This window comes from Uranotaenia lowii, chromosome 1, assembly GCF_029784155.1.
Source record: "Uranotaenia lowii strain MFRU-FL chromosome 1, ASM2978415v1, whole genome shotgun sequence".
In the NCBI taxonomy this organism is placed as follows: domain Eukaryota; kingdom Metazoa; phylum Arthropoda; class Insecta; order Diptera; family Culicidae; genus Uranotaenia; species Uranotaenia lowii.
The window spans coordinates 163,550,974-163,578,660 of record NC_073691.1 but is presented as its reverse complement, the minus strand read 5'-3'; the positions used below and the strand labels follow the sequence as shown (position 1 = coordinate 163,578,660).

Below are 27,687 nucleotides of genomic sequence, written 5' to 3'. Positions count from 1 at the left end.
GTTATCAACGAAAATGGGTTGAGGGGCCAGAGGACAGAAGGTGCCTGGAAGGGTTCACCGTATTAAGGTTTCCCAACTTTACACCAACCACGCAATATCCTGTCGTTTTTGGGGGGACATGAGGAGCCTTCCTGATCCGAAATCGCGTGCCAGATAGAGTTGGAAGTTCCCAACAAGTGAAAACTGTTTCTTTCCATTTTTGGATCCGCTAAAGAAATGCAAAATAAAAGTACCGGCACAAGTAGAATTAAATTGTGCGAGTCCTGAAGTCCTGAGACATGTTTTCTGTGCCTTCAGCAGTGGTTTCTGAAAATTACTCGGAACGAAAAGAGGGGAGGAAACAGGTGTAAAAGGGTAATTGAGCAAGTCATGCTTTTCCATAGTTTTCCGCTGTAGATTGAGTGAATTAGGTGAAAGTAATTGAAGCCGCCGATTTGTGGATACCTAATGAAAGTAGTGTTTTCTCATTGATCGTCAGAATGTTTTCGAGAGAGCCGATTCATCACGTCTGAATTATTGTAATTATACAAAGATTTAAAGTGCCTTTTATCCTGAAAGAAATTTGCGTCTAAGGAAATTATACCAAGATTCAAAACATCTTTTTATGGCTCGCTCATTGGGAACTTTCCGGCCAGGGACATTGAAGTTCGCAGTTTGCCTGACATGGCGACCGTGACACGCAAAAATCGAACCGCAGTAATCACCGCACAAAGTCGACCGGTCATAAAATTTGACCTCGCTTGTCCCTTGACCCCCATCTATTGGTTCGAATTCGTGAGGCAGCCAACGGTTCTTGGCTCGTTCTCAGATTGACCAGCAAAGTGCTCCGAAATCGACGGAGTCCATTAACATTATCGATTTGTGTTGTGGGGACGCTTATGCTACAGCTTTACAATTAAGGTTTCTGTTGAGATTTTCTTTTTAAATAAAGTGATTTTCTAAACAGTGTTGCCTTAGATTTGTTTCCTTTTTCAAACAGATTACCTTCTGCACAGAAACTACAACCTACATCCTACAGAAGAAAGTAGAAAAAAAATGTTTGGTTCCCATTTTGGGCTGCGTAGAAGGCACCAAATCGATCATATTTTATGGAATTTATTTTCGTCCGTGGACCACATTTTATTATGCGAGACCCAACACGACATTCGGGAGGTGAGGTTTAATTACAATCGAAACACCAATCGACCACCATCATAATATGACGCGGATACATAAATCGGCCCAATCATGGCGCTCTCTCGTTGTTGGGACCATTCGTGACTACATTCAGGCGCTTTCCTGTCGATAGGTTTTCCACACAAAATGTCTGTAGGCTAGAGCCTGAGGGCGTCTTCCGATGGAGTGGAAGGCAATGAGGCAGATTTATTTGTTTACCTTTTATGAACATACTTGCGCCTATATATAAACCCGGTCATCAAAAACCAGGCGGCAGATTCCAATCAACACTGTGAATACGCCCCAAAGATGACCAAGATCCCCGTAGTTTTGGTCCGGTGTGTTTCCTGATTACATATGCCGTTCCCGCACTTTTCTCTTCCCAAATCATTTGATGTAGGTAAACAAACTTGGGTAACAGGCCCAAGGAGACAACAACGGAAGTAATATTTCCGGCCGCGATACACCCGGATTACGTTCAGTCCTGGAAATGATCCTTTTCACCTTCGAACCGCGGTTGACGAAAACTGCACTTGCGGGTTGATTGGATTCAGGGAGCACACATCGTGCAGGTCACGCTACTTTTTATGAATGTGTGAAGGTTATCAGCGAAATAACATCCGGATGGATCGATAGAACAGCAAAGCTAAGCCTGTGTCCTGTGTTTGTTCTAGTTTCTCAAACACTAACTTAACCTTGAAAATTCCGTTTAGTGTTCTTCAAAAGCTTTTTCATAAAGACTAATATTGGTCGTTTGGGGTTTCACCATTTTTAAATATCTTTTCTGACCGTCGAAAATTCCTAACTTACCAATACCACTACTGGACTGGACTTTGGACATTGGAGTTCGCAGGATTCAAGTCATCGGTCTCGGGTCTCAGGACTAAGATTTGATGATTCAAGTCTCAGGTGCCAGAATTGAGAGATCCAAGGCACCATTTTATGACTCGCTCATTGCGAAAGTTGCGAAGAAGGACATTGAAGTTTGCACCACATGGCAACCGTGACACGCAAAAAATCGGGCCGCAGCAAAACATCTCATGTCTTAGGGTTCTATTTTTAGTCTCATGTTTAATGTCTTAGGTCGCAGGATTCAAGTCTCAGGTCTAAGGTCTTGCATCTCAGGTTTCAGGAGTAATGTTCAGAATTCAGATCTCACGTCCCAGCTCTCAGGCCTCAAGTCTTAGGACCCTGTTCTCATATCTCAGGTCACTTGTTTGCAGCTCTCAAGTCTCAGCTCTCAGGCCTCTACTCTCACATCTAAAACCTCAGATCTTATGTATCAGATTTCATTTCTCGTCTCTCAAGGCTCAATCACTGTTTTTTAAAATTTAAAACAATCTTAGGAATAGCACACACGGATATAACGTTGCATTTCACGTAGCATGTTCCATACTATCGGTTAGAGCATCTTCTTTCCATAACGAAGACCTGACAAGCCAATTTTGGTTCTTTTATGCCTTCGAAAGTGTGATCTGACTTTTCACCTGATTTGAATCCTCTCTACATTTCAGCATGGAGTTGAATACTTAACAAACTAGGCAGCAACTAAGATTGCCTGAGGATAGTTCAAGTAACATATTGAAATAATTTGGAATAAAATGCCTGAGAAATTTTTTGGCCTTTTTACGACCTTCAATACTAGAACTAAGTACCAGGATTCACCTATCTCTGCTGCTTGTCAGAAGGGATGGTAAAAAAATCTTTGGAACAACACTTTTTTTCTTTTGACATAATTTGATAAAGCCGGAACCAATTTGAACTCCTTCTTTTGTCACTTAGAGTTGAAGCATCACGAGGGGGGATCCTGAACAGGGCCGGATTAAGCCAATGGGGGTGGCTAGGACAATATTTCTCGGGGGGCCCTATTATTCGATTTTTTTTTCTCAGAGAATAAAAAAAACTGGAGATGAGTTCAAATAGCCTCTTCAAATAGCCATGTTGTCTGCGTAGAAGATAGTTTCTGGTATCTTCAACAAAAAATTGTTAATTAATCTCGTGCAAACATTGCGGAAGAGTTGAGAAATTTCTCAAAAATAAAAGCTCTGATTTGAGCTGGAAAATGCAAGATTCAATTCTCATTTTTTTAATACCCTTATCACCAATTAAAATTCTTTGATTCAGAAAAACGACCGGTTAGATATTTTAAATGATTTACATTTCATCATTCATCTTCTGGTGTGTGCTTCATCGAGAAATATGTACCTAATGACAATTGGGAAGTATCATGAATATTTGGAACATAGAATACAAAATTTAAAAAAAAATAACAATTTGATTAAATTCAAATTCCATAGAGATAAATATATAACAACTAGCTGACCCGGTGTGCTTTGCTCCACCTTCCAAAATTTAATTAAATTTATTAAAACAATTGAAATTCAGTTTTATTGCCTAGTCAGCGTTTCAAACCAAATTTCAACATAATTTAGAAGCGAATACTTAAAAAAAAGAGCAGCACCTGAAGTTTCTAACTTTAGTTCAAAGATGTTTTAAAAATATTTTCTTGAAATTGATCTCTAGATTTGTGGCCACAGAACCGGGAAAACCGGGAAAACCGGGAATTGAAATTCGTACCGGGAAAACCGGGAAAAACCGGGAATTCAGATCCAAAACTGGGAAAATACTCAAGGAAGTATAAATTAATTTTTAATTCCAAGATCTGGGATTCAAACCAAAATTTGGAATTCAAAACTGTAATTTAATTTTCCGAGCCAGAATTCAACAGATCAAAAAAAAATGTTTGGAACAAGATCAAATTTCTCAATTTTCTACCGGAACTTAGAGCTCAAAACTGTCCCTAAAAATGAGATTTTGAGGTTATGTATTGGCTTTTCGGTCTTATCAGGTCAATTATAACACTTTTTATATGTGCTTCATCCAACGTTTCGAATTATATTAATTCTTTATCAAGGAACTAAAATTAAATACAGGAGCATAAAACATATTTTCTCATAATTAATATTAACATTAATTACTCACTCGGACATTCGTGTTATTGTCCAAAGCAGATGCACTCCTACAGCGTTCATCAATCGTCGGGATTCTGGCTATAAATTTTGAATTTGAACTCTCATTTCATGTCGGAAGTGAGGAGGAAAGCTTGCGTGTGACTTACGTGTCCAATATTCTGGTATCGGCCAGGGCGTCGGCGCCTACTCCGTCGTTTTGGAACACGTCCGTGGCAAAACTTCTATCACTCGACTCACTGTTTGTTATTATTGTTTGAGTTTTCTTTACCGCCAGAACCCGGCGTCCATGAGTGCTTGCGAGTGTTTGCGAGAGAGTGAAACACTCCGCCGCACGAGATTGCTCTCCCGTCTGTGTCGCTCTGGATGTTGACGGTATTCGGGGTACTTTGTATGTAGCACATTTCGAGTACCTCTAGGTGCCTACGGTGTTTGTTGGAACTGTCTAGGACGGTGGCTTTATCGAAGTCAAACATGTGCTCCTGTTCGAAACAATGTTCAACAACAGCTGACTGCCGCAGTTCCCGGATGCTGGGGTTTGACGCTGTGGCCCCTGTTGCTAATATGCGTTTCAATTTGGTGACATCACATTTATGTTTCGACATTCTAGTCCGTAGTTTATAGCTGGTCTGCCCAACATAGCATTTGGAGCATTCTTCATCTCGTTCGGGAGCGCCTGCGCATGGGATATGGTAGACCACATTGGAGCGATCGATCGGCGATATCGGATCTTTGACCACAGGCAGTAGGCTGCGTATCGTGTGCTTTTGTGTGGTGCCGATGCGTACATGCGGGTAATCCGTCTTAAGTGCGCGGATTACTTTTGCAGTTAGGCCGTCGATGTGTAATATGGATCGGTAGTGTTGTGTGGGTGTATCTTGTGTGTTTTGGGGGGTGTCGGTTTCGTTCGCTTTTCGAATCAATCTGTTGATCAGGGTCTTCGGGTAATCGTTGATTCTCAGATTCTCATGAATTAATTTGATCGCCTCCTCGGGGGGAACATTGGTTGAAAAGTTTTTGACTCGTTTTATAAAATTTAACGCTGTGTTGATTTTGAGGCGCGTGTTGTGTGCTGATCGAAAGTTGAGAAATCGTCCCGAAGCTATTGATTTCTGGTACCACTCGGTTTTGATTGATTGGTCGGGTTGTCTAATCAATACTAAATCTAAGTACGGGAGACGACAATTCGACTCGATCTCAACCGTAAATTGAATTTTGGGGTGGTACTGGTTAAACTTTTCTCTTACCTTTTCAACATGTTCGCGGGGCAAAACTAGCAGTAGGTCGTCGACATATTTTCTTAGAACTGGTATCTGGAAATCGAGTGTCCGTGTCACATTGTCCAAGAGCGATTCCATGACAAAATCAGCTATCGGACTAGAAACTGGATTGCCCATCGCCGTTCCGTATATTTGCTTGTAGAATTTGTTTTTGTACCTAAAATAACTGCAGGTCATGCAAAAGTTTACAATTTCGAGAAACATATCTAAATTGATGTTAGTATTCTTCTTTATGGCATCCCAATTGTTGATGATGTTGCTTAAAACGAGGTCCCTGGGGATGCATGTGAACAGGGAAACAACATCGAACGAAACAAGGATGTGATCTGGAGGCAAAACGACGTCATTGATAAATTCGCAGAACTCAAATGAATCTTTGACGTTGTATTTGCTGTTGATCGACGCTTGGAGTATCCGGCCCACATGTTTAGACAGCTCGTAAGATGGTGACGTCATACACGGTACTACTGGTCTTAGAGGTAAACCTTCCTTGTGTGCCTTGGGTGTCCCGTAAATGCAAGGCGCCGTAGCTTTATACGTTTTTAATTTCAATTCTGTGGCTCGGTTTATTAGTTTTAAATCTGCTAATCGTTTAGCAAACTCATTGTTTTTGGTTTGAAAGCCGGTTGTTGGGTCGCGTGTGAGGCTCGAATAGGTGTTTTCGTCCTCGATTAGCGCCAGCATCTTTCTGTCATAATCCTCGCGATTCATCATCACCGTAATGTTACCTTTATCGGCTTCCAGTACGATGATATTCGGATATGATTTTAAGAACTGTCTTGTGGCGATTATTGCGGTTTTGTAGAAGTTGTCCGACGGGTTACATCCTGTAATGTTTCTATGCGCGTGGATGTGGTTCATAATTTGGTTGGCTGCTGCACTGCGATTGCGTACTTTTACTTCTTCGTCTTCTGTTGTTTCAATAATGCCTTCGATGTCTGCTATTAGGTGGTAGAATGTGGATGGTTTGTTATTTGTAGATGGTAAAGCGAACTTGGATCCCAGACTCAGTAGGAGTTGCACAGGTTGTGGTACTTCTACCGTGGTGCTGTTGAAAAACGCCCGGTGGTTATGTGATGGCGTTTTCTGTTCGAGGGATTTTATCGATCTATCTATGATTTTTCGATATTTACGGTCAGTGTTTGCCGCGCGTTTTTGTAGGTGCTTTTGCTGGAAAGCGGTTTGATTGGCGAAAAAGGGATCGCTTCCACCGTCTGGGATCAACCTTTTTATGTTACTGCGTGTATGTTTCATGTTGTCTGTAATCTGCTTCAGTTTATAAAACGTCTGCCTTATTTCTAAACTCAATATTGCTTTCTTAAACCGATTCACCTTCCTGTTGAGCTCATTCAGGTAGGGGCTGTTGTCTTCAAACAGCGTGTAGACACATCGGAATACATCTGTGATGTGTGGGGGAAACAAACCCGTTCTGCGACACTTGACTAGAAAATCCTTTCTAGCCGTCATGTTTCCCATTTTTCGGTTTAGGTTGGCGTATATTTTTAGCGAATGTTTTGCCTCGGTACCGTATTCATCGTCAATCTGGTTGTAGAATTGAGCCATCTTTTCAACCAATGTTCCCCCCGAGGAGGCGATCAAATTAATTCATGAGAATCTGAGAATCAACGATTACCCGAAGACCCTGATCAACAGATTGATTCGAAAAGCGAACGAAACCGACACCCCCCAAAACACACAAGATACACCCACACAACACTACCGATCCATCATGGCCGTAGGAACGGGGGGGGTTTTGGGGGTTAAACCCCCCCCATGAGGATCCAAAACAGCAAGCAAGTTATTCTACTCTACACTCAAAATTTTAAATTCAGAACCAACTTATGATAATAAAGTAAGATTAATCAAGAGTAACAATTTAGTCTAAAAACTAATGCCAAAACCCCAAAAACCCATCTCAAGTCCAAAATTCTGCAACAATTATTCAAAATTTTCTCACTCGAAATTCAGGTCTGAATATGAAACTTCGAGTTAAATTAAATCTATTTCGAAGGTTCTGATTCCATAATTCCCATAACCAGAATTGTATTCTTATTTTCGTATTTCGGATTCAGTATCCTGTTCAGGATTCTTGATTTTCTTGATTCTTTATTGATGATGAAAAGCTGCATTGAAATCATGGTTTAAATTTCGTTTTTGAATTTCATATCAAATTTGAATCATGTTTTTCGAGATCTTATGTATTTTCAATACTTTGATAATAGTTTTCCGAATATAAAACAAAGAAAAATTTTGTTTTATATTCAAAGTCGTAGTTCTTGAGCTTAATTCTTACACAAAATTCGAAAATTAAAAGCTTCGGCAATGGCAATCCAAAATTGAAAAGTAAGATTCAGATCTATTTAAATTAATATTTTAATTCTGATTCACAATGAAGATAAAAAATAATCAATTTGAATAGTGAATTTAGATTAAACCTGAACTACAGAATTTAAATTCATGAATGAGGGCTTATAAAATTCTGATCTGAAGATTCGGAAATCGTATATTTTGTACATTTCAGAAATCGTATGGAAATTCGGATAAAAATTAAAAGTGCTAGAGATATCCCGTTTTCGCTTGCCAACATTGTTCTACACTTCGAAGAATAACTTGAATGGACTGTATTTAAGTGTTGAACTTTATTCGACAAAATTGAATACAAAATTTGCCGTTAATCAAAAATGTTAAATTTAATCCAGGGGTTTCTGAGATATAGAATGCTGAATTTTGGCGTTTCTCGTCATAGATTTCTTCGCGGTTCTTAATGCGTTAAAATTGCTTGTCAATTTAACTTCTACATTTAAATTTTTTAAACGAAATTAGTTTCTAAACACAATTCAGCTTAAAATCACAAATTAATGGTAAAAGTTTGAGTTTTTTGTTTTATCCGTAAAAAACCCATTTTTTTTAAACAAAATCATCCACAGGATTTTTATCATGGAATTGATTCTTCATAAAAAATATTTACTGGTAAAGAAAAATCTTCACCTAAAAATCAGCACAAAATTTTATATTTTCCCAGTGTATTGTTTGACATTATTCACACATTCAGGACATGAAAATTTGGTATTTTATATTTCAGAAACCAGTAGACAAAATTCTGCTTATTTAACACAGATAATTTCGTAACGGCAAATGGTGTGTTACATTTCGTAGAATGAGCCTTCATTATTATATTCAAAACATTTGAAAATTTGATCCCGAAATCTAATGATTTTTATCTCTTACTTTTTTTGGAAATTTGATTTATTTCATCAAAGGTTAAAATATTTGAATTTGAAAAATAGTTTGGGCTAGATATATTTTTTTTAAAGAAATGGAAGACTCTCCTAAAAAAAGCTTATTTTATGCTCAAATCCTCAAAGTTTCATCCATCGGACTCTTAAAAATTCAAAGATTTTAACCATCAATGGAAGCAAATTTAGCTCACTTTCTAGATTTAGGACCAATTTTCTAAAGTAACGATTAAATACGCAAAATTTTAATGTAAAAGTACTTAAAATTGAATAAACATACAAACATAATTCGTTTCATTTTTTTTGTATTCGTGCATTGTTGGGCAAAAACTCATAAAAAATCAGTCGCCAAAACCCCCCCCATGAGTCGGTTCTTCCTACGGCCCTGCGATCCATATTACACATCGACGGCCTAACTGCAAAAGTAATCCGCGCACTTAAGACGGATTACCCGCATGTACGCATCGGCACCACACAAAAGCACACGATACGCAGCCTACTGCCTGTGGTCAAAGATCCGATATCGCCGATCGATCGCTCCAATGTGGTCTACCATATCCCATGCGCAGGCGCTCCCGAACGAGATGAAGAATGCTCCAAATGCTATGTTGGGCAGACCAGCTATAAACTACGGACTAGAATGTCGAAACATAAATGTGATGTCACCAAATTGAAACGCATATTAGCAACAGGGGCCACAGCGTCAAACCCCAGCATCCGGGAACTGCGGCAGTCAGCTGTTGTTGAACATTGTTTCGAACAGGAGCACATGTTTGACTTCGATAAAGCCACCGTCCTAGACAGTTCCAACAAACACCGTAGGCACCTAGAGGTACTCGAAATGTGCTACATACAAAGTACCCCGAATACCGTCAACATCCAGAGCGACACAGACGGGAGAGCAATCTCGTGCGGCGGAGTGTTTCACTCTCTCGCAAACACTCGCAAGCACTCATGGACGCCGGGTTCTGGCGGTAAAGAAAACTCAAACAATAATAACAAACAGTGAGTCGAGTGATAGAAGTTTTGCCACGGACGTGTTCCAAAACGACGGAGTAGGCGCCGACGCCCTGGCCGATACCAGAATATTGGACACGTAAGTCACACGCAAGCTTTCCTCCTCACTTCCGACATGAAATGAGAGTTCAAATTCAAAATTTATAGCCAGAATCCCGACGATTGATGAACGCTGTAGGAGTGCATCTGCTTTGGACAATAACACGAATGTCCGAGTGAGTAATTAATGTTAATATTAATTATGAGAAAATATGTTTTATGCTCCTGTATTTAATTTTAGTTCCTTGATAAAGAATTAATATAATTCGAAACGTTGGATGAAGCACATATAAAAAGTGTTATAATTGACCTGATAAGACCGAAAAGCCAATACATAACCTCAAAATTATTCCCGGTCGAACAACAAATTAAAAATGAGATTGAAATTCGAAAAGCCGCTTAAAATTTGTTCTTGTGCCGCACGTTATTAGAATTATTAAAAAAATTAATCAATCATATGAAAAGAAATAAATCAAAGTATTAATTTGATTTCAGAGCTCTTTGCTGCCAATTTTTAAATGTAAAAAAAACCTTCTATTTAAATTTTCCAGTGAAAGTGTTTATTTTCAGAGCTGAACACAGGACAATGAAACAATTAAAAATAAATCTTTAAATCATCTTTACGAACGGAACTGTGTAGGAAACTTTCTGTCATCAAACGAACGGGTTGTGAAAAAGTTTCGTGTATCCATGTATTCAAACGTTGAAAAATAAAAGGTTTTGTTTCATTACACAATGCAACACTTAAATGGAAACAATTTCTTTCATCGCTAGTTATGAAGTACATGTGAAAAAATCAGGACATTTCTGATGTTTTGGAAGTTAAAATATTTTTTATATGGTTTATAAATCGTTGACTTTTTGCAAATTTTTCTACATTTTTTTTAGATAAAGATAACCCCTTCTACTACTAATATGTAGAGTAAAATTATTGAAAAAAAAAAATATTTGGTATCTCAAAATCATAAAATGCTCAAAAATTTACAAGTTTTCGGTAATTTATTTGACATTTTAGAATTTTTGAACCAAAAGATGAATTTAATATGACTTTGTTTGTTAAAAAATATGTGCATTTAATCTATATTCACAAGTTTCCTAATGACATGAATACAAAAGTTTTCAATGCTTTTGAAATTTGGATTTATCAAAAGTCATGCTTTTTTCCAAAATTTCTTTAACAAGCTGTCATTTTTTCGATTGATTTATTCAAAGACTTTGAAATTTTTGTTAAAGAATTACTGTTGAACGCCCGATTGACCATTTTCAAAAACGTAAACCCATTTGTTTGAAATTAATTTTTTACGGCCTTATCGGTGAATGTGAGAACATTTCAAGAATTGAAAATTCTATAATGCTAATCTTAATTAGTAAACCTATTTGATCTTGTTTTTATGTCTTCAAGCTAGTTGCAGACATAATAAAAAAATGAAAAAGAGTTGAACATATAATAAATTGGTCTAGTTCATCCAATTACTGAAATATGAAGTACCGAAATTTTTTTCATAAACTTCCAATAATAAAATTATTTTAAGGATGTTCAAATGTTTGTATATTGATCAAATTTGTGAATTTGAAAAGAGATAAATTAAATGATATGCAAAGCTTAACTTAAACTTAACATTTTTTTTTCAAAGTGGGTAATTCTGTTAATTCAAGTTATTATATTAGCTATTTTGTATTTTTTTTTTCAAACATCTTTCGTTTACTTGTTGAACTGTGTTTAAAATGATAAGCAGGACTTTTAAAACACTAAACAATTAATAAAACAACAGAAACATACTAACTAGAGACTAAAATATTATTTTATAAAAATCACGAAGCACCGGATGGGAATGTATTTGGTATAAATCTCTATTAATCATTATTTTCATTAAAATAATTTTGTTTATAGTGTTAGTACATATATCGTGAATAGTTTATTATTTTGTCATACTTTCATCGAATAAAATGTAGATAAAGTTAGAGAACAACTATTTGAAAACAAACGGATTTGCAAAAAATTCGTGCATAAATATATAGTTTTTATTTTAATGAATTGACAAAAAATACAGCCTTTTCAAGATATTTTCAAAATAGAATAAATTTTGTGAAGGTCTATTTCTGAAGAATTTAAAAAAAATTGTATTCGTGTCTTTAGTAAATTTGTGAAAATGTCAAAGAAATTGCGAAAAAGTTTTTAAGCTGTTTTGTAATTTTGAGGCCCGGAAGAAGTTTTTTTTTAATGAGTTTATTCTACATTTTAGTGGTGGTAGTAGTTCTTTTCTAATCTTTAAATTTTGCTGAAACTGTAGGAACATTCCGGATGTTTACGAGCTATGAGCCATATAAAAAGTATTTTATTTTCGAAACATCAGAGAAGTTCAGTTTTTTGTGTAAAAATTCCGAAGTAGCAAAATACACTTACACAATACACTTTGATGAAATTGGAAAAAATCCTCTTGAGGGATTATTTGTTCTCTTGTGTATTTCAAAACTATCAAAAAGCGAGATTCTACCGTCTCTAGTTTTTCATAATTTTAGGTTAACTTTTGAAAAATGGTTAAAAATCCAGTTAGTTAAAGTTACATTCTTTCAAATCAATTTCCAAAAAATTGTGAATTTTTTTGCAAGTATGGAACTAAAATAGCTATTAAATATACAGTTGCGTTCAAAAAAGAATGAAATCGCGTGAAGCTACGCACCCACTTCCAACTTTAATAAGCTACCATTTCTCTCTCGGTTTATATTTTTTCATGAAAATTTTACCCACTCTAGTTCAACGATTCAACTAACACTCCACAAAATTTGAAATCTTTACAATGAGGGGAAACAAAGATACAGCTATTCCCGTAAAAAAGGGAAATTTGGAATTGCTTCACTAAATTTGCTCTATCTTTGACAATTTTCATTGAAAAACCTTGAAATTTAGTCCAAAGATGTAAAAATGTTTGATCTAATACCAGGCCAAGTTTCGTCAAAATCGATGAACGTGATCAAAAATGGTGCTGGGTTGAAGATGAGGTTCATTACCGCCCAGCAGACGATTTCATTCTTTTTTGGACGGATGTTTGTATGGAAAACATCGTAATCTATGTATTCTTGGTTTTTTCTTTAACAAAACCAACATTTTTCACAAAGAATGTTGGGAATTGCTTGAAACTTCATTTGTACTTTGTTTCGAAAGAGAAAATGTTTCAACAGGGGAAGAAAAGAGTTTAAGAAATGACCTGCTAATTATACCGATATACAAATTTGATCAACGATTTAAGCGAATATTCTATTCGCTCTTTTGTTCCAATACCAGCTCTGTTGGAACAATTTCTATTTCTAAACAAAGCAAGAATAAAGTTTTTGTCAATTTACAACATTCATTGTAATAAATGTTGGATTTGTGAAAGAAAATACCAAGAATACATAGATTACGATGTTTTCCATACAAACATCCGTCCAAAAAAGAATGAAATCGTCTGCTGAGCGATAATGAACCTCATCTTCAATCCAGCACCATTTTTGATCACGTTCATCGATTTTGATGAAACTTGACCTGGTATTAGATCAAACATTTTTACATCTTTGGACTAAATTTCAAGGTTTTTCAATGAAAATTGTCAAAGATAGAGCAAATTTAGTGAAGCAATTCCAAATTTCCCTTTTTTACGGGAATAGCTGTATCTTTGTTTCCCCTCATTGTAAAGATTTCAAATTTTGTGGAGTGTTAGTTGAATCGTTGAACTAGAGTGTGTAAAATTTTCATGAAAAAATATAAACCGAGAGAGAAATGGTAGCTTATCAAAGTTGGAAGTGGGTGTGCAGCTTCATGCGATTTCATTCTTTTTTGAACGCAACTGTATTATACATTCATTATAGTGTAGGTAACTCCAGCTTTTTTAAAAACATAACTATTTTGTGTGGGATGTTTTCTTAATCAGTTTTAAAAAAATTGAATAAAGCCATAAAATATAATCGAGTTCCTCTAAGTGTTCAATAATATAAATGTGATAATGCAGCAAAATCAATGAATTAAGTTGAAAACCATGAATTTATGACCGGGAAAACCGGGAAAAAACCGGGAATTTCAAAATGAAAAAGTTGTGGCCACCCTGCTATTAAATCATTTCTTGTATCTAAATGACGCAACATTTCGCTTTATTTGTCTGATAAGTTTTAAAATTATGCCAAATATGATATGAATAAAGATCTTCTTTCCAACTCTACCCAGAAATAAGGAAGGGTCTCAAATTTTTCGCATGCAAACAACATCTCTTCCTTTCATGCCAACATACTTGTATGGAAGCCCTGATTGGTTTGATAAGTTTTCAAGCTATTCGAAGCAATTCACATGGAACTCCCTTTGTTCTCTCATCATAACACTGCAATGCAGACAGACACTCATTGAAACATATCTCGTACCCAAATACGTTCCCATGTTAAAACCATGTTGATAATTTGTTCGCCATATACTAAATTTGTAGACATGACACATTACAACTTGAAGTGATGCCAAACAGCATCTGGCGACTTTTTATACTGTAAATTACTATTTTTTTTAAGTAAAAAGTGCAAATAAAATTCATATGGATAAGCTGTAACCCAGTGAATTAAGGGAAAGAATAATTTTTAAAAGTGAAAAAAATATATTTAAACTTTGTCATTCAACTGAATCAAAGCAATTTTCTCTCTTTTGTGATGAGGGTCCTTTTAAATATTTCAACTAACAGACCTTATCTTTTCATTAGGAATCGATTGCATGTAGTTTTTCAAAAAAAAAAATGAATGGATCGAGATAAAAATCTGTTTATGCTTCGATGGTGGTGTGAATATTTTCTAGAAATTCATATAAAGATCACAAAAAACCTTAAAATGTAGATTTTTGCGCCGAGAAGGCTAACAGTTATCAAAGTTTCTTTTGCTTCTATTTTTTAATTTCAATCTTCATTTCAATTCAGATTAATACATATCCAGATGAAAATCCTTGAAACAAATCAATTTTCGTTAGTTGAATAACTAAATCAGTTTCCAACAAACACTTGTTGAACGTAAAATATGCAAACATGTTGACAAAAAGATATTTCTAAGCAGGCTTGGCAAAAGTCATCGTCATGAGGCGTGAAGCAGTGACTGTGAAGCCTCTTGGTCCGTCAAACTCAATTGACTGTTCCTTAACGACCAGTCACTTCGTTTGCCAGTCAATCATTCCCCATTCATTTGAAGCTAAAATAAAAACCTAGTCAAGCAATCGCATTCAAACGACCGATGACGAAAAAGAAACGCATTTATTATTATTGTTGCTCCTGGGGATTTTTTTTTATTATCTGACGGGTTTGCGCCGGGGGTCTTCAGATTTTCCCCAAAATTGAAAATTTGGTTCACTTTTTCGACTTAAAAACACATGTATTTTTTCAGATTTCTAACATTTTTATTTTTCGAGTTAGCTTCGGTTAGATTTTTTTGTAAATAAAAAATAACCATTTTTCAAAGCTACATAACTCTGTTGTTTCTCAACGGAAATTATAAAATAGCACATCAAAATGCATTGAAATTTTATCAGCTTTCCAAATAGAATAGTTGAAAAAAATTAAATAATGACCTTCAACATGAAAAGTTGTAAATAAACTTTAAATGGCGTCTAAAAGTACCGTCTGCACTACCGAATATTTTGCCATTGTGTAGCTCGATTCATGATGCAACTTTCATCTGAAGACACCAAAGTGGGCCATTAACACCTTGAAGAGTTATGAAAGAAATAATGACAATAAATCTCTTTTTTTGCATCGGAAACAAACGATGGTCGAACAACTGCACTCACATATGGAGATAGCAAGCACTTCTAACAACATGGAAACAAAAGAACTTACCAAAGCAGGTAAAAAACACTATTTTTTCGTCCTTTTCAGACTGCCCTTACTCGCATAACAGTCCCACATGAATTTTCGTCATTTTAGGTCAACATAAGGCTTCTACATAAAAAACTGAAAAAAGAGGTTTTGTTCTAGAAATTTCGAAAAAAAATCAATTCGTGGCAGTCCTATACGAAATATACCTGAATAACAGTCCCATATGTGAAATACCACGGATTTGGTTACTTTTCAATGTTTCTTTCGGCGAAATAGTCTTTGGTTTATTGCTTTGAATCTTTTAAACATTTTTTTAACTCACTTGATGTCGAATGATGCACACTAGTTTTCGAAGGCAGATCTGACTTTCATAGGAATGACTTCCTGAGCGAAAAACTATCGGATGCAACCAAAAATCGTAAAAAGATTCAACTTACAATGTGGAATTCATGATATATTTTTGTAAAAGTATGTTTCTTTTTCTTACAATTGCATTTAGAAGTTCAAAAATGATCAAATTCAAGTCTTAGAAAGTAGCTTGGTGAGAAAAATATATTTTGTATGGGACTGTTATGCTAGTAGATTCGAAAAAGGTTTCAAATATGGTCGATTAACAGTCCCATAATGAATAAAAATGGCACTCTCGACCTTACCAATAAGCCAATTTCGAAAATTTCAGGCCTAACGATTTATTATGACAACCGAGAATCGATTTTCGTTTATGCTGAAAGTGGTGGTCACAAGTAAAAAATATATTCCAAAACAGTAAAAGCTGATTGTCTCGCTTGCTTATTTTTGTATATCGGACTGTTATGAAAGAAGGGGCGGTAGATTGTTGCAGCTTAACTGACTTCATGTTATATCCAAAAATCTATTAACGTATTTGTTTATACCCAGTTTTGCACCAGGTCACAACAAGTTATGCACATTTTACTGTCATTTTTAGAAGTTTATGCGGTAAGTTTTGCATCCTTAATTCCCCAGATTTGATTTAAAATGGACGGTGGAACACTGAAGATTCGTGTGTGAGCGATCGAGGTAGCAAAACGCTGACGACGAATTATGTTAGTTCTAGTATGGTAAACCTCAAAACTGGGCGAATGTAGAAAACGAATACGGTAAAAGTATCATATTTCCATCATTTTACAGCCTGGGCTGGCCATACTGAGCTCTTTGATTATTTCTACAAAATTTGTGCCACTTTCTCATACTTTTTTGATCAATGGGAAAGAATTGTGGTGTCCAGTGCTTAGCTCCCGATATAAAAACTATGTATAGCACGTCTATATTTCATTTTTTTAATCACATTTTTGTGATCCCAAACACAGGAACTGAACCTTCTACTATTGGCATTGATTATGCTTCACAATGATCTTTGATCGAAAAATTAATAAGTTACATAGTATGTGACCAGGTTTTAAAAGCAACATTCCCATTATTAGTTATATCACTTAAACAATACGATACTCAAAATTTTGGTTAAATTTCAAAGTCAGTTTTGCTGCAAACAATCTACAAAGCACGAAAAAGTAGTGTTTTTTACCTGCTTTGGTAAGTTCTTTTGTTTCCATGTTGTTAGAAGTGCTTGCTATCTCCATATGTGAGTGCAGTTGTTCGACCATCGTTTGTTTCCGATGCAAAAAAAGAGATTTATTGTCATTATTTCTTTCATAACTCTTCAAGGTGTTAATGGCCCACTTTGGTGTCTTCAGATGAAAGTTGCATCATGAATCGAGCTACACAATGGTATTTTTTGCAAAATATTCGGTGGTGCAGACGGTACTTTTAGACGCCATTTAAAGTTTATTTACAACTTTTCATGTTGAAGGTCATTATTTAATTTTTTTCAACTATTCTATTTGGAAAGCTGATAAAATTTCAATGCATTTTGATGTGCTATTTTATAATTTCCGTTGAGAAACAACAGAGTTATGTAGCTTTGAAAAATGGTTATTTTTTATTTACAAAAAAATCTAACCGAAGCTAACTCAAAAAATAAAAATGTTAGAAATCTGAAAAAATACATGTGTTTTTAAGTCGCAAAAATGAACCAAATTTTCAATTTTGGGGAAAATCTGAAGACCCCCGGCGCAAATTGTCAGATAATAAAAAAAAATCCCCTCCTGCCAGCAAGCTCGTTTTCAGTTTTTTATTGCTATTGTTGCTCTCTGCCAGCAAGTCGTTCAATTAGTTGTACCTGCCGTCAGCAGCCGATCGAAGTGTGAAGAGATTTGCCAGTCACTCTCAGGAGAAATTTTGACCATGTGTAGGAGCTTCGCCAATCGATGATGGAGAAATGTTGATTGTTGTCGTGCTTTATCCGTCATGCGAGTAGTGAGGCTCCGTAAATTGAGATCAGTGCCAGTCGTTTGATGAAACAAAACTAGTCGGGTCGAGCGTGACGGGCGAAATTTACCATCACTGTTTCTAAGTTAACATTTTTCCCAATTATTGAAGCAAGTGAAAACACAATTAGTGGTATGAATAAGGTTTAGCAATTGCTTCGGTAGCTTTTACTTAGCTCGAAATCAATCAAAGCAAAAGTCCAAAGCATTTGCTTAGTTTGGTATGAATAAACATTTGCTTAGCGGATGTGTACTAAAGTCTTAGAACATAGCTTTTGCTTCGAAAAATAGAGCTATCCAACCAGCAGAATCTGAAGTTTTCTATAGTAAAATGAAAGAAGACGGTCAGAAAATTGAAAAGTACGGCTAGAGTAGCCTTGAAGTCGACGAAACGGGTGGTGGGTGTGAGAACGACCGGAATTTTTTTGTTAATGCGTGCTTGTATTTTGATGTTTAAAGAAAAATGAATACATACATATTCGAATATTGTCAAACGAAAAATGGCCTAACTTTAATATTTATCATAAGCTCTCCCACATGTATTTGGATCGGGATAATCCGATGTTTAAAATAATAGGCAATAGGCCCGCTTTTAATTTAGATTTTTTTTAAATCTTAGAATTATAAAAAAATATATATATAAAAATGAGAGATCTGTATAATGTTTTAAATTATAACAATTTATTTCCAACTTTGAGCCACTTCTTCCACGATAGCCGATTTGTTTTTAATTTGAAATATTTACTAATTGATTTGTTTATTTCATCTTAGACGAATGATTTTAAACAACGACAGGAATATGAAAAAAGTTGGGTTATCACTTCGACTTTCTTTATCCATGTTGAAAATGAATTGTTTTGAAGTGAAATATTGCTAATTTGATAAATTCATGACGTTATTAAAGAATTTTTTATTGGAAAAGTCTGCTACCGAGCATGCTTAGAAAATAAAGCAATTGCTAGGAGATTGGTCGAGCAATTGCTTCAGATTTGAGCTTTCTTCATACCAAACTAGCTTATTCTAAAAGTAAAAGCTCCTGACTGAGAAAACAGCTGTCAAAAAAACTTTATTCATAACAACCGAAGCAATTGCTTTAAGCGACTGCTCGACTGCTCGATTCAGTTTAGCAAAAGCAATTACTAGGTTTTTTTCATACCATCCAATGCTTTTCTGAACTTATTCATAGATGCGAAATAGTTTGTTCAATGAAGTCTAGTCGAAACGGGTCAAAACACAGAATTGCGAAATATTCACAGTATTCACAGATTTTTTTAAAATTTGGAATGGATTTCCAAAATTATAATATTTTTGACCAACATAATATTTCGATTTCACACTTTGGATTAGAAAAGTATGATAAGATTGGTAATGTTAATTGATTTTTCCCAACTAAAATGTTAAAAAGACCCAATATATCATGAATTTTCAATGAAATTAAAGAAAATAGCATTACAGAAAACCATCACAGAATTTTTGGGTTAAATCACAGAAAGTCAAATTTTTTTTTCTCAAAAACACAGATTTTTTTTCGGCAACCTTAGTTTGCATGAAAATGCTCCATTCCAGGAGCATTTTCATACAAACTTGTACCGGACAACTCTTCATAATTTTTTTTGAAATTATTTTATAACCATATTTTCATGAGAATCAAGGAATTTTGATGAAAAAATTGCCGTTCTGTTCAATAACATTCAATTCCAACCGATAAAGATGAATTAATAATAAAAAGCTGATAGGGTGACCAATTCTAGTATCTAATCATAGAATTTCAACATATTCAGGACCGAATCTGAGGTATATCGACTTTTACTTTACGCTTTTTGTTACCCTGAGCACAACACTCTGAAATGTGAAATTTTATTTTTAAATAATATTATAAGAAATCAAATACGAAACTTCAAATAGCTGAAGAGTTGCATTCTGCGCATTCAATCCATTTCATGTTGAAATACGGCTCAGCAAATTTCTGAAATCACTCGTGGTATGTTTTCCGCGGTTCTTAATGTGATAATACCCCAAAAAATTAAAGTTAAGTAAGTGTTCATTGTTTTTAATGTTTTTTGATTACATAATTTATCACCCCAGTTTTATAATTATAAGCTAATTATTCAGTAGAACAACAATGGTTTTTTTAAGCCGTTTCAAATAAACGAATTGTAAAAAAAAATAAAAAAAATCAATGATTTTCAAGAAGAAAATCTTTTTTTTTTTAAATTTTACTTATATTTCAATTTATGGCGTATGATATTGGAAACTAAAAACTTTTATTACTTTAAATGAATCTTAAAATCAGCTTAAATTGAGCTGACATAGTGAAGTTTTAATTATTCGAACCGGGATGGTCACGATCTTTTTTCAAAAACGCTTCTGTTTTTTGGCCATTTTGTCTTTCGGCTCAATTTCCCTACCGCCTCCTTGGGGGCTCCTTGAGGTCGTAATTCATATTTTCACAAATCACAAAACAACGATGAAAACGATTAAATACGATGCAAAACAATGAAATTACGTTACAGAACTAAACATCAGATTCAAGACTAAAATATCAATAATTTTATAGAGCTCCTGCAAATTTTTGTTCCAGTATCTCCATTTTTTTTTAATTCTAAAAATGAAATCTAAAAGATTTTCTTTTTATATTTTCACAGATTTTTTGAACCCTCTTCATGTTGATCTGGTTTTGTAAGATTATTTTGGGTTATACTAAAAACGATTAATTTTGGATGGCAAGGCTTGATAACTGATAAACAGATAAAACCTTCGAAAAAATCGGTGTAAAAGGTGTGATCTGTGATTTAGTGGTAGCTTTTTGGAAAGAAAATTTGAGAGAAGTTTTTTAGGCAAGAGAATTTTAATTTTATGTTCTCACTTGTTCATCTTTATTTTAAATGTGCGAATTAATCGTTGCTAGAGGTTTGAAGCAAAATGAGGCCCTCGGAACCAAAAGGATATAAGTGAATAAAAGCTTATTTCGAGAAAACGCGCTTTTAAGTTGTTTGTATGTCTGGTCATTTTTTATATATTTTTCGAAAAGTTGCATTTTTCTCTGGGATGAAATAGTATGTAAATTAAATTCTAAAATTCTGAAAAATCACGAAATATAGTTGAAAATATGAAGAATCGTTTGACATTATTAAATTAAAATGGACCATTTTACACTTATAATGCCCTACCTAGCCCTTTGGCTCTGAGGGCCTCATATAGATTTGACTGAATTTTGTGTTAAGTTTTACAACAACATAAAGCCAAAAGCTAATGGTTTTTCAACGATCAAGATCATCAGTATTTTAAGATTTTCTAAAAATGTTTCCAGGAGGGCGTTGAACTCGAAAATTTTGCAAAAGGGGGCGGTGAATGGAAAAAGTTTGAAAACCATTGTAATGTATTGGGTGAAAGAGCTAAACGAGTAGAATTTCGTTCTCCGACTACTAGTTTAGCCGTTTCACCCAATACCCATATTGTGGGGTTTTCATGCGATTGTAAGTCATTTAAAGCAGTTTAAATCTCTGAGGATGCTGCCATCTTGGATTTCAAGATTGCATCAGGTAGCGAAATTAGACTTTTTTTAATTTTCTAGTTCCCTTTTACCTATTACCCATATTGTAGGGGTTTCATGGCATTTTCAGTAGTTATCTGCATTTTTTTAAGTTTAGCTTTTTTACTCAATACTCATATTGTGCGGATTTCATGCTATTTTCAGTGATAAACAGCATTTTAAAGCTCAGCGAAAACCGGCATCTTGAATTTCAAGATGGCGTCAGATAGCGATATTCGAATTTTTCTAGTTTAACTCTTTCATCCAATACCCATATTGTGATGCTTTCATGCGATGTCAATTCTTTTAAAACATTTTAAAGTTAAGCCAAAAGCGCCATCTTGGATTTCAAGGTGGCAATTCCTTATTTATTTCATTTAAAAAGTCTGTCCTCATTTACTGTTCAAATGGATTACAACTCATAAATTTGCTATTTTTATGATTCTAATAAAACCCATATAAAACTAATAAGCCATTTATCTGACCATAATAAAGCTATTAAGCATTGAATTGACTAACGCCATGTTGGTTGCAAAATCGAAGGGCACAAATGAATTCACAATGTCAAGTATTTTCCACAATAGATCAAATAAATTGATCGTAGTGTATTTGCTCATACAAAAAAAATTGAAAAATATTTTTTCAGACCGATTTTCAATCAATTGCATTATGTTTGCGATTTCACTATGTCATGTTTTATAAAAGCTTCATTAAAGCTTTGGTCGTCAAAATATTATAGCAAAACGATTTTATCGAAGATTAAAATTAGTCATGATGACATTTCCAGAACAGGGCCGAATGGCCAGATTTTAGATTAATGGTACAGCACTAACGAATACTTTTAATGTAATATATTGACTTTTATAAATTATACATGAAGCCCAAAACAAAAACTGAGTAGTTTTGCATCTTATTCAGGTGAACATAAAAAATACATCTAGTTTAAGTGTGAAGGTTTAATAGTGATGAAAAAGTGGAATAATAAAATGTTTTTGTATGCCCCAATCATGTTTGTAAAATACCTCTATCCTCAAACAGGGCTGGTAGCGAGTCACTTTTTAGTGACTTGGTCACTTTTTTTGGGTCATTCACTAAAAAGTCACTTTTTTCATCATTTGGTCACTAAAGTCACTATTTTCCGAAAAATGGTCACTTTTATCACCAAAAGTCACTTTTTTCACCGAAAATAAACCAATGAAAGAGTAATTTGAATTGCGCGTGTTAATATTGACATGAGGCGAAAATTGATTTGAAAATCTGCATTTAATTTCCCTATGTTTGGGTCGGTCCTAATAAATGGATGTTTTTATATAGGTTTCTTCCAGATCCAGAGAGAAAAACCACTCATTCACCTAATGCAGGGGTGAGCAACGCGCGGCCCTCGAGACATGTTTGTGCGGCCTGCGAAGCAAGTTTCAAATTAATTTTTTTTCTGTTTTTGTTAATTATCATAAGATAGCAGTAACAACTAACAAAAAAAAATTAAAAAAAAAACAAAAACAAAAAATCAAGCTGCATTCACCTCATAGTTATCCAGATTGTTGATTTTTTTGTAGGGTTTACGCTTTTCATTGAGTTTTTATGAAGGCATGGATGCAATATTGTTTATTGAAAAAAAAAACGTAATATTGGTTTAGTCTTTCAAGCAAAGTTAAAATTGTATGAAAATGTGAAATATTTTTGTTCTTGATTATTGACGGAAATAAGGAAAGTTTTATAATGAACACTGGGTGAACGATTATAGATTTCTTATCGACTTGACTCAGAAATTCTGATTACTCGACTACAATAATATCTGTAATTCTGTGATTCAACCACAAAATTTTGTGACAACTACACAGGAGGGCTGCATTTTTGGTGCCTATGATTAAATAACTGATTTTATAAGATTTTGATGTCCTGAATTCAAAACATTTAACAGATATTGTCTATCACTTGCGTGTGGAAGTTTTTAAATTGATCAGTTTTAAATATAATCGATCTTTCGTAAATGAGAATCCAATAAACCTCCATAAACATCGAAAGCTGACTTTCAATAATTTACTACTCTTCATTCAATCAAGGACTCAGATATTGCCCAGATATGCTTGTATCCAAGTTATAATGCTTTCAAAAACTGAACTCTACTTACAATTTATAGAACAAATATGAGACGTAATACTTTGTAAATAAATAAAATAATTACAATTTATAGAAATTCAAAAAAATTTGATTAAACTTCTCCTCACATCACTAAATAAGTTCATTGAATATTGGAGATTAAAATTTCAATTCATTCAACAACATAGTTTTTTTTCTCGACGGATTTTAAGCGTCTTTATGGCTTGTTCATCCCGAAGTTAGTTGAAGACTGCGAAATGATTTGACTTACGGTTTTAAAAATATCAAAGATATAATTTAGTTTAATTTTTCTATAAAACTTCGTCAACATTCCTTTTTTTGCAGGATTGAAAAAAAATAACAAAATGAAAACTTCCATAACTTTTTTCTCAGAATTCAAAATTACTCGCGGTCTCTGAGAAAGTTGATCATTAAGTAAATTAGTATTTGTATTTTAAAGTTCTGTCAAAAGAGTACGCAAATTAAATAACTAATTTTTCAACCTAGTTTTTAAAGTTATCTCAAAATTTAGTGCAGACAAAAAAAATTAATATTTGGACTCAGCAATCCAAATAAGTAAACATAAGTTTTGAGATTCCTTGCGCCTCGGGAAATGAGAATTTTGTTGTCTGGTGTAATGCTATTTTCAGAAATTTCATGGGCAAATCAAGCCAAACATTGATCAAATGAAATTGATTGAATTGAATCATTTTACTTCAAAATAAGCAATCCACATTACCAATATTTTCATAGTTCAGCCTTAGAAAGCCCATACCATAGGTAACTGAATTAAATTAAGAAAAAAACGGTTTTTTTTTTTCAGAAAACGGTTCAAATCTTTTTACGAATCTTCGAAAGACTTTAGAAAATTTTCGTTTTTAACAAGTTCGTCGCCACGTTCATTTTGACAGTTTTACTAGCCAGTCCCACAAATTTTTTGGAGCGGGGAAGTAAAGATGAAAAACTCCAAAATTTGAAACGTGAGCGGGTAAAGCGTTTTTTAATAAAAGAAAGGGAAGCAAATGACGTTTGCTTTTTGTAAAAATAGAATCTTTGCTTAGCATTTCAAATCTTTAAAAACATTCAAATTATTGAAAAATGATCCGGTTTTAGTGATGAAACTAAAAAATACGTTTAATTCTGCAAATTATTATTAACTAAATTTTATTTTTAATGCGGCCCACCGAAAGAATTTCATATTAAAAGTGGACCGTTGCTTCAAAAGGTTGCTCACCCCTGACCTAATGTATTCAGAACTCGAGAGGTTAGTCCGTACTACACGGAAAATAAAAAAAGGTAAAATTTACCTTTTTGCGAGGTGAATTTTTTCCACCCCTCTTACGAGGTAAATTTTACCTTTTTGTCATTCACCAAGCAAAAAAGTAAATTTTACCTTGTTTCAATTCACCTAGCAAAAAGGTAAATGTTACCTTTTTCGCATTCACCTTGCTAAATTGTAAATAATACCGTTTTCCCATTTACTGATTTAAAGATAAATGCTGATTGGTTTGATTGGTTTGTTCAATAAGAATTAAAAAAATATAAAATTCTTTCAAAAATGATATTTATTGGGGATAAATAGGAACTGGTAATTCGGCTTCGCGTTCTTCTGAGCCGCCATGGCCGCTGAATCCTCCTGCGTTGCGTACATTGAAGATCTCCTCCGTTCGACTAATCCGGTCAGGTTCCGGCTTTTCCGGATGTAGGATGACGTGGAATACACCTCAAAGCTCTATGAGCCGATCTGAAACAAAAGCAATGTATTATGACGAGAACCAGCAAAACTAAATGAAACCTAAGAAAACACTTACGATTCTATTCCGATTTTCACATATTAGGCACAAAGCAAAACTTGTTCCTGAACGACAAAACAGCTTAACCTCAATAAACGTGTTTGGCAAATAATTATTTTTTTCGAGATGAATTGTACCGTTTTGTTTAGCTCAATCCAGGTCAACTTCACCCCGCTACGAGGTAAGTTTTACCTTATTTGGTTTTACCTTTTTTTCTAGGTGAATTATACTTTTTCATTCAGCTCAATTCAGGTGAACTTCACCTCGCTACGAGGTAAGATTTACCTTTCTTGGATTCACCTTTTTCCTCGGTGAATTGTACCTTTTTTCCAACCTCGATTCAGGTAAATTTTACCGCGCTGTGAGGTGAGTTTCACCTCGAAGAGGTAGAAGTTACCTTTTTGGCTTTCACGAGCGTTCACCTAGGCTATCTCGGTAAATTTTACCTTTTTATTATTTTCCGTGTATAGTAACCAGAGTGTGCAAAGAGGATGTTTGGCTTGCTGATGCGATACTACACGGAAAATAAAAAAAAAGGTAAAATTTACCTTTTTGCGAGGTGAATTTTTTCCACCCCTCTTTCGAGGTAAATTTTACCTTTTTTTCATTCACCTAGCAAAAAGGTAAATTTTACCTTTTATCAATTAACCTAGCAAAAAGGTAAATTTTACCATTTTCTCATTTACCTAGCTAAATAGTAAATAATACCGTTTTCCCATTCACTGATTTAAAAGGTAAATGCTAGTTTATTTGATTGGTTTCTTCAATAAGAATTAAAAAAATACAAAATTCTATCAAAAATTATATTTATTGGAGATAAATAGGGACTGGTAATTCGGCTTCGCGTTCTTCCGAGCCGCCATGGCCGCTGAATACTCCTGCGTTGCGTACATTCATGACCTCCTCTGTTCGGCTAATCCGGCTGGAGGATGACGTGGAATACATCTGTAAGCTCTATGGGTCGATCTGAAACAAAAGCAATGTATTATGACGAGAACCAGCACAACAAAATGATATCTAAGAAAACACTTACCATTCTATTCCGATTTTCACATATTATGCACAAAGCAAAATTTGTTCCTGAATGACAAAACAGCTTAACCTCAATAAACAAGTTCGGCGAATAGTCACTTTTTTTCGAGAAGAATTGTATCGTTTTGTTTAGCTCAATCCAGGTCAACTTCACCTCGCTACGAGGTAAGATTTACCTTTTTTGGATTCACCTTTTTTCTCGGTGAATTGTACCTTTTTTCCAACCTCGATTCAGGTAAATTTTACCTCGCTGTGAGGTGAGTTTAACCTCGAAGAGGTAGAAGCTACCTTTTCGGCTTTCACGATCGTTTACCTTGGCTATCTCGGTAAATTTTACCTTTTTATTATTTTCCGTGTACCACAGGGTATTTTTGATAACGTTGAGAACCTTCTTTCATCTGAAAACATCGTTGTTGGAAAATTGTACCCAAAGAGAATAACTTTGATATTTTTATATTCTTTAGATTTTTTTTGGAAGCAAACACACGACTAAAAAAGGCCATCGAAACCCCTTAATATGGCAGAAGTCGAGCTAGCTCAAGCGATGCTAGAGGGAGTTTCGACTGTTACAGGGTTGCTAGCGAACCGGGAAAAACTTTGGAATTTGATCACGTCATCGGGAAACCGGGAATTTCGGCATCTCACCGGAAAAATTGACATTTTTTGATTTTTTTCACGAAGTTTCAAAAATATTTTTAGAATTATTTCAAATTTTAAGAGTATTTTTGAGAGTCTCGCTATAGATTTATCTCATAATCGCTTATTTTCGTTCATTAGTAAAATAAGCGTTTATGTTATCACTTTTTTAACTAATTGCGGAGAAATACGAGTTATCTCGATTTTTCGGTCTCCACAAGTGTGCTACACTTACAAGCATAACTCAAATGATGTTAATTTTACAATGAAACTATTAACGACAAAACTTAACACAAAACTGACCTTTTTTCTTCTCTTAAAGAGGTTTCTAACTTAACCAGGTTCTCTTTTATAGAGGGTCAGCAACATACAAATGAATTAAAGTGATCTAGACATTCAACTGTATTTGATAAAAATCCACTTCACATCAGTTGATGCATCAGTTCGAAGTTTTCTGAGTAAATTTCAATATGGTACAAAAGTGTTATATTCTCTAACTTTCTTGGTCTAGTCAGGAAAACGATTCTAGTTTATGGAGGTATTACACTCTCACTTGAAGAGGTTTTGTGTTTTGCAAATCTTGAGACTCGTTGTTTTCTCTCACTATAGAGGTTTCTCGCACATCCAGGATAGGCTGTACAAGTTTCAGTTTCGACGTAAAATTATTCAGTATTCGATATACATATTTCATAAAATTATTTTATGCAAAAAGCAAATAATTTGGCAGCGTGAGACGTTTT

The 27,687-nt window shown here is 34.6% G+C and overlaps 2 protein-coding genes across 2 annotated transcripts in view; one reads left to right on the top strand and one right to left on the bottom strand.

The window, feature by feature from the left end:
- LOC129744339 (tubulin polyglutamylase TTLL5) overlaps positions 1-27,687 on the top strand; it is a 168,159-nt gene that overhangs the window by 5,414 nt on the left and 135,058 nt on the right. The window lies entirely within an intron of this gene.
- On the bottom strand, positions 4,392-6,967 carry LOC129738096 (uncharacterized). The gene is made up of 3 exons (XM_055729283.1): positions 5,372-6,967; positions 4,552-5,062; positions 4,392-4,486 (listed from the first exon to the last, which is right to left on the bottom strand). The coding sequence occupies exons 1-3, from the start codon at positions 6,965-6,967 to the stop codon at positions 4,392-4,394; spliced, it is 2,202 nt and encodes a 733-aa protein (XP_055585258.1).

Excerpts from the sequence above, each read along its gene's own strand:
- LOC129738096 (XM_055729283.1), bottom strand. The coding sequence starts at position 6,967 with ATGGCTCAATTCTACAACCAGATTGACGATGAATACGGTACCGAGGCA. Across the intron at positions 5,063-5,371 it reads CCCGCGAACATGTTGAAAAG|ACCCTGATCAACAGATTGAT; the intron begins GTAAGAGAAAAG and ends GATTACCCGAAG. Across the intron at positions 4,487-4,551 it reads AGACAGTTCCAACAAACACC|AGCGACACAGACGGGAGAGC; the intron begins GTAGGCACCTAG and ends GTCAACATCCAG.